Source organism: Procambarus clarkii, unplaced genomic scaffold (assembly GCF_040958095.1).
Source record: "Procambarus clarkii isolate CNS0578487 unplaced genomic scaffold, FALCON_Pclarkii_2.0 HiC_scaffold_1164, whole genome shotgun sequence".
Classification (NCBI taxonomy): domain Eukaryota; kingdom Metazoa; phylum Arthropoda; class Malacostraca; order Decapoda; family Cambaridae; genus Procambarus; species Procambarus clarkii.
The window spans coordinates 42,150-50,000 of record NW_027190195.1 but is presented as its reverse complement, the minus strand read 5'-3'; the positions used below and the strand labels follow the sequence as shown (position 1 = coordinate 50,000).

Below are 7,851 nucleotides of genomic sequence, written 5' to 3'. Positions count from 1 at the left end.
TCCTGACACTTGTGGCCAGAGGTTGACCAGGGTGCTCATGTCTCTTGGCCTGCCGCCCGCCGCACCGTCATCCCGCCTCCAGTCCAACCCTTACACTACTATTTGCGTTCCTGCACCTGTGCTTCTCAACCTACCTTGAAGCTCTATGGTATCTAATTGAAACTTTTTGTTTGGGAAAATATAGATAGATTTACCGTTTTAGCGATCACAGTGATTTTTTTTTTAGTAATTTGATTCACAAATGGAGAGATTTGTGCATCCTGACCAGATGTGGTGGCCGGAGGCTGGGGGTGAAACTCTGACCCTCTCCTGCCCGCGCTGAAGCGACACCCTGACCACCTGTGGCACCTGTTGCTGCCTCCTGCCAGGGTCCTCTGTTCACCCAGCAGGAGAGTCTCGCAGGTGCTCCTAATTGGAACATGATCCAGACACACGCATGATATGGACGCCAGGAAGAGAAATTAACTGACCCGTCCCACGAAGACACCGTACTGGGCCATCTTCAAAGAACCAGTTTTAAAGACGTAAGGAGTCGCGGTCGGTAGACAGAAGCTTCACTACACCGTCCAAGTGGGTTACACCCAACACCGTGTTGTTGTGATGACTTTGTAACTAAACTGGTGTGTGGTAGACGGTATGGGCGTCCGGATAAGAGGGCGGTATCGACCGTCCACAGCCACATGCCACCACATGAAGGCCAGAAGAGAAACCTGGTCTCTGGTCGACTCTCGTAGATAGTGGATCTCCCTCTTAGGAACCATCTTGGTCATTAGGGGCAGCTGGTGATTACTGTAGCGTTGAGTGATGGTTCCTCCAGGCCGCTGTGTGGGGCAGACTGTGGCCCCCACCAGTGTTGTGGGGACCCCACCAGTGTTGTGGGCCTCACCAGTGTTGTGGCCCCCACCAGTGTTGTGGCCCCCCACCAGTGTTGTGGCCCCCACCAGTGTTGTGGCCCCCACCAGTGTTGTGGGGGCCCCACCAGTGTTGTGGCCCCCACCAGTGTTGTGGCCCCCACCAGTGTTGTGGGGGCCCCACCAGTGTTGTGGTCCCCACCAGTGTTGTGGCCCCCCACCAGTGTTGTGGGCCCCCACCAGTGTTGTGGGCCCCCACCAGTGTTGTGGGGTCCCCACCAGTGTTGTGGGGTCCCACCAGTGTTGTGGGCCCCCACCAGTGTTGTGGGCCCCCACCAGTGTTGTGGCCCCCACCAGTGTTGTGGTCCCCACCAGTGTTGTGGGGCCCCACCAGTGTTGTGGTCCCCACCAGTGTTGTGGCCCCCACCAGTGTTGTGGGGCCCCACCAGTGTTGTGGGGCCCCACCAGTGTTGTGGCCCCCACCAGTGTTGTGGGGCCCCACCAGTGTTGTGGGCCCTCACCAGTGTTGGGATGCTAACAAAATTATAAACACAAAATAGAGCAGGAAAGAACGGAGTTAAATTGCCAAAGTTTAGATTGAGGAAAGACCTGGGTAAATACTGGTTAGCAATAGGGTTGCTGATTTATGAAACCAATTGACAGGTAACTTAAGAGACGTGGGCTCACTGGATTGTTTCAAGAGTAGGATAGACACACACATGCCAGAGTTTGGGAGAATATGTAGATCTGATGGGCCAATACATAGGTCATTTTTGCTGGTTCCTTAATTTTTGTCTCGTGATGAACCAATTTGAAGGCGTGAAGAGCCGTAGGTTCTGAGCAGGTGACTGTGACAGACGGACACACTCACTCACTCACTCACTCACTCACTCACTCACTCACTCACTCACTCACTCACTCACACACACACACACACACACACACACACACACACACACAGGAACAGGTTGTGGAAGCAAATACTATTCATAACTTTAAAACCAGGTATGATAGGGAAATGGGACAGGAGTCATTGCTGTAAACAACCGATGCTCGAAAGGCGGGATCCAAGAGTCAATGCTCGATCCTGCAGACAACTAGGTGAGTACAACTAGGTGAGTACACACACACACACACACACACACACACACACACACACACACACACACACACACACACACACACACACACACACACACACACACACACACACACACCAATACAGAGAGAAAGCAGTGACCTGTGACAGCCTCCGCCCGCCACTGGAGGGGGAAAGGTGTGCCCAGCGTGCCACGAGACACCCAGGAGACCAGACCCAGTATCACCGGACACATGCCCAGCGTGCCACGAGACACCCAGGAGACCAGACCCAGTATCACCGGACACATGCCCAGCGTGCCACGAGACACCCAGGAGACCAGACCCAGTATCACCGGACACATGCCCAGCGTGCCACGAGACACCCAGGAGACCAGACCCAGTATCACCGGACACATGCCCAGCGTGCCACGAGACACCCAGGAGACCAGACCCAGTATCACCGGACACATGCCCAGCGTGCCACGAGACACCCAGGAGACCAGGCCCAGTATCACCGGACACATGCCCAGCGTGCCACGAGACACCCAGGAGACCAGACCCAGTATCACCGGACACATGCCCAGCGTGCCACGAGACACCCAGGAGACCAGACCCAGTATCACCGGACACATGCCCAGCGTGCCACGAGACACCCAGGAGACCAGGCCCAGTATCACCGGACACATGCCCAGCGTGCCACGAGACACCCAGGAGACCAGACCCAGTATCACCGGACACATGCCCAGCGTGCCACGAGACACCCAGGAGACCAGACCCAGTATCACCGGACACATGCCCAATAAACTCGACCTTGTGGACAAAACAATAACCGGTAAGATTTTCCCGGTAGTGGCCAGAGCCGTGTGGCGTGGCCACTCGGCGGCGGCTTCTGACCACGTGGATCACCGCCGCAGCTGGTGGTCGTCGACCAGGCCGCCAGGAGCCAGGCTGGTCGTCGGGTCGACCAGGCCGCCAGGAGCCAAGCTGGTCGTTGGGTCGACCAGGCCGCCAGGAGCCAGACTGGTCGTCGGGTCGACCAGGCCGCCAGGAGCCAAGCTGGTCGTTGGGTCGACCTGGCCGCCAGGAGCCAAGCTGGTCGTTGGGTCGACCAGGCCGCCAGGAGCCAGACTGGTCGTCGGGTCGACCAGGCCGCCAGGAGCCAAGCTGGTCGTTGGGTCGACCAGGCCGCCAGGAGCCAAGCTGGTCGTTGGGTCGACCAGGCCGCGTAGAGCGCTCACTTGCCCGACCCGAACCGCCTAGAGAAATGCAGGTTGATAATGTCTACACCCCGATACACAGCCTCGGCCAGGTGTACTGTACCCCGGTACACTACCTCGGCCAGGTGTACCAGAAGCACTATACACCACGGTGGGGTACCCGGTACACCAAGGCCAGCTGTGGTACCCGGTACACCAAGGCCAGCTGGGGTAGAGGAGGCCCGGTACACTCTGGTACACCACGGGCGGCCGCGGTGAAAGTAGCCAGTGCAAATGCACTGCCTTATAGGGTATGATCTTGGCCGTGTTAGCCCTGCACGCCCGCACCTGCACGCCGCACCTGCACGCCCGCACCTGCACGCCCGCACCTGCACGCCCGCACCTGCACGCCGCACCTGCACGCCCGCACCTGCACGCCCGCACCTGCACGCCGCACCTGCACGCCCGCACCTGCACGCCCGCACCTGCACGCCCGCACCTGCACGCCGCACCTGCACGCCCGCACCTGCACGCCCGCACCTGCACGCCCGCACCTGCACGTCCACTCTCCTGCCAGTCTACGCCCACACTCTCCTGGTTACCTGGTTGATGGGGTTCTGGGAGTTCTTCTACTCCCCAAGCCCGGCCCGAGGCCAGGCTTGACTTGTGAGAGTTTGGTCCACCAGGCTGTTGCTTGGAGCAGCCCGCAGACCCACATACCCACTACAGCCCGGTTGGTCCGGCACTTCTTGGAGGAAACACTCTAGTTTCCTCTTGAAGATGTCCACGGTTGTTCCGGCAATATTTCTTATACTCGCTGGGAGGACGTTGAACAACCGCGGACCTCTGATGTTTATACAGTGTTCTCTGATGGTGCCTATGGCACCTCTGCTCTTCACTAGTTCTATTCTGCATTTTTTTCTATATCGTTCACTCCAGTATGTTGTTATTTTACTGTGTAGATTAGGGACCTGTCCCTCCAGTATTTTCCATGTGTATATTATTTGGTATCTCTCTCGTCGTCTTTCTAGTGAGTACATTTGGAGAGCTTTGAGACGATCTCAATAATTTAGATGCTTTATCTCGTCTATGTGTCCCGTATATGTTCTCTGTATTCCCTCTATTTCGGCAATCTCTCCTGCTCTGAAGGGGGAAGTGAGTACTGAGCAGTACTCAGCACAAGTGACAGGACAGCACAAGTGATTTGAAGAGTACAACCATTGTGATGGGATCCCTCAATATGAAAGTTCTCGCAATCCATCTTATCATTTTTCTGGCTGCCGCAATATCTGCATGGTTATGCTCCCTAAAATTTAGGTCGTCAGACATCATTATTCCCAAATCCTTTACAGGTTGCTTTCCTACTATGGGCAAATTTGATTGCGTTTTGTACCCTGTATTATGTTTAAGGTTCTCATTTTTACCGTATCTGAGTACTTGGAATTTATCGCTGTTAAACATCATGTTATTTTCTGTTGCCCAGTCGAAAACTTTATTAATATCTGCTTGTAGTTTTTCAATATCTTCAGCCGAGGCAATTTTCATGCTGATTTTTGTGTCATCTGCAAAGGATGATACGAAGCTGTGCCTTGCATTTGAGCCTATATCTGATATGAGAATAAGGAAAAGCAGTGGTGCAAGGACTGTATTTTTGTCCCTTTAACTTCCCTTGCCACTTCGTGGGGGGGGGGACAAGGGTGTTGATCTGGCTAAGGAGCCCAGCGACCCAGCCACAGGGCTGTATAGACCCCGCAGCAGTAACCCTAAAAACATATTACACCTAAAAACGAACTAAAATTCTTGTATGTGGCCTACGATGTAATGAAAAAATACATGGAGATATAAAAAAAGATATATATTAAAATATAACATAAGGAAAAATAAAATAGGGGCATGCCAGCAAAGAGAATGAATTGCGTCTCAAAATGAGACGATCAGCCTTTACATGTCATGCGCGCATGGAAAATAAAAGTCATGGGGAAGGCATGCCTGGCTTAAACTAGTCAAGTCCCTGGAGAGGCAAAAGGAACATGCACGCATGTGTCCTTCCAGCCGTAGCTTATCCTCTCACGGGTTCGGTCAAGCCACCCACCATCTTCAAAACAGCCACTGGGGAAGTGGTACCCCAAGATGACCTCCGGCACCCTAGCCAGAGTCCACTCACCCTGTTAGGGGCACAAGGGTAAGGCCACCCATGCCCTTGTCCAGGGGTGATCATTATCAACCCCTTCCCGTGCTCTTGGACCACATACGATAAATCGCGTACGTCCAGGTTAAGGCTTTGACGAAACAGCTCTCCAAGTCCTCATTAGTCAAGCCCAACTTCTCAAGAAAATGGGCACTCTCACTGCAGAACCTGCCTCTCCAATTCAAAGTGATTGAGGAGGCAGAAACTGCATTGGCACTGGTATAGTCCCTAACCCACTGAAGGATCTCAGGGGTGCCGTACCGGTCACACTTGCTCTGGTGTGGCCGGGAGAGTGGAAAGCCGTCAACTGAGACCTGGGTGTCTAAAATTATGGCCTCGTTACTTTTGCTAGCAATGATGTCCGGCTTGCAGAAGGTCCCACCATCGGGTATCCGGACCTCCCTCACCACCTCGTACCAATGTACGAGGTGGTGAGGGAGCTGTCTCAATCGACCAGCTACGAACCGGGTGATATCGTCATGACGTACCACCCGTGCTCCATGCGTCCTCGGGCATGCTTGTGAGATATCTCTCAAACCTGGCCCAAGGGTGCCAGGTTTCCTGCATGTATCACACATGCCACTGGCACCTGGGCGTCCCCTAGCGGCCCTGGATGGCTTCGCCAAAGCGTTAGCTCTCACCTGGACTGCGTGAGCGAACTCATCACCGCTCAAAAGGCAGGTGCCGGACGAGATCCATCTCAAGCACGAGGGAACCTCGCACGAGGACCTTAATCCTGCACCATCGGCCGTGCGGTAGAGCCGCTCCTGCCATGTCCGAGAGTACTCAGCTCTGTTGGTTACCGGCTCGCCCCCAATCGAGGCCGGGCCGATCCACCGACGCATCTTGTCTTGGATAGCCGGTAGAAGGGCCGCTGCCCGGACCGTTGGGTCAGCCGACTCCAACAGACTGCTGAAACGCTTGTTCTTATGTAGCCGGATTGACGAGGCAAATTCGGGCATCCCAAGATCACCGTCCTTCCAGTCAGTGTAGAAGAACGCATTCCAGGCGTCATGCGGTAGACGGAGCCAGCTACAAATAGCCTGCCTCATCCTCCGGTTGATTCTCGCTAGCTGAGTCTTAAACACCATACCCAGAATCAGACGGTGGTTCATTTTAGGAATGAGGTGGTGCTTCAGCACGTATAACCCCTGCTGGGGTTTGAGGGGGGCCTGCGTGATGTTAGTAATCCCCTTCTCAAACATAAAGCCATAGGAGAGGCCCCTGCCACTGGCCAGGTTTTCAGCGCATCCATCCACAGGGATGAATGCCTGAGGTACTGAGCTTTTCTCCTGCCAGTCTACGCCCACACTCTCCTGCCAGTCTACGCCCACACTCTCCTGCCAGTCTACGCCCACACTCTCCTGCCAGTCTACGCCCACACTCCTGCCAGTCTACGCCCACACTCCTGCCAGTCTACGCCCACACTCCTGCCAATCTACGCCCACACTCTCCTGCCAGTCTACGCCCACACTCCTGCCAGTCTACGCCCACACTCCTGCAGTCTACGCCCACACTCCTGCCAGTCTACGCCTACACTCTCCTACCAGTCTACGCCTACACTCTCCTACCAGTCTACGCCCACACTCTCCTACCAGTCTACGCCCACACTCCTACCAGTCTACGCCCACACTCTCCTACCAGTCTACGCCCACACTCCTGCCAGTCTACGCCCACACTCCTGCCAGTCTACGCCCACACTCTCCTACCAGTCAACGCCCACACTCCTGCCAGTCTACGCCCACACTCCTGCCAGTCTACGCCCACACTCTCCTACCAGTCAACGCCCACACTCCTGCCAGTCTACGCCCACACTCTCCTGCCAGTCTACGCCCACACTCTCCTACCAGTCTACGCCCACACTCTCCTACCAGTCTACGCCCACACTCCTGCCAGTCTACGCCCACATTCTCCTACCAGTCAACGCCCACACTCCTGCCAGTCTACGCCCACACTCTCCTGCCAGTCTACGCCCACACTCTCCTACCAGTCTACGCCCACACTCCTGCCAGTCTACGCCCACACTCTCCTACCAGTCTACGCCCACATTCTCCTACCAGTCTACGCCCACACTCCTGCCAGTCTACGCCCACACTCTCCTACCAGTCTACGCCCACATTCTCCTACCAGTCTACGCCCACACTCCTGCCAGTCTACGCCCACACTCCTGCCAGTCTACGCCCACACTCCTGCCAGTCTACCAACAGTGTACTCACGCCCACTTCCTGATGACTCCCTCTCTGCACTTCTAGACACCTGTCCTCAAGCACAGTTGCTGCAAACGTGTGTCGTGTGGTGTAGTGGTCAGTTCCCTTACACCCGATGGCTCTATTCACCAAGCACCTGGGAGTCAGGCAACTGTTGTAGGTAGCATTCTGGAGAAAGTCAGTTCTTAGGCTAGGCCTTAGGCCTCGCTGTCCATGTATCCCGGCCTCTCCTGTAGCAGGCCGCAGTTTCTACGTTACGGTGACCAAAGGTTCACACGCCAGCTGATGTCAACACCACCGGCTCACAACTATCTACATTTTTTATGTAT

General features: G+C 55.2%; 2 protein-coding genes across 2 annotated transcripts; both read left to right on the top strand.

The window, feature by feature from the left end:
- Positions 1-2,183: 2,183 nt before the first annotated feature.
- On the top strand, positions 2,184-3,191 carry LOC138362084 (uncharacterized). Its single transcript, XM_069320978.1, has one exon. It carries the CDS (start codon positions 2,184-2,186, stop codon positions 3,189-3,191), a length of 1,008 nt encoding a protein of 335 aa, XP_069177079.1.
- Positions 3,192-5,672: 2,481 nt separating this feature from the next.
- Positions 5,673-7,567, top strand: LOC123769578 (anti-sigma-I factor RsgI2-like). The gene is made up of 2 exons (XM_045760822.1): positions 5,673-5,736; positions 6,615-7,567. Exons 1-2 carry the CDS (start codon positions 5,673-5,675, stop codon positions 7,565-7,567), a joined length of 1,017 nt encoding a protein of 338 aa, XP_045616778.1.
- Positions 7,568-7,851: the final 284 nt, after the last annotated feature.

What these genes read in the sequence shown, in the direction of transcription:
- LOC138362084 (XM_069320978.1), top strand. Translation starts at nt 2,184, where the DNA reads ATGCCCAGCGTGCCACGAGACACCCAGGAGACCAGACCCAGTATCACC.
- LOC123769578 (XM_045760822.1), top strand. Translation starts at nt 5,673, where the DNA reads ATGTCCGGCTTGCAGAAGGTCCCACCATCGGGTATCCGGACCTCCCTC. An exon ending in CCTCACCACCTCGTACCAAT is followed by an intron (nt 5,737 to 6,614) that starts GTACGAGGTGGT and finishes TTCTCCTGCCAG; the next exon opens with TCTACGCCCACACTCTCCTG.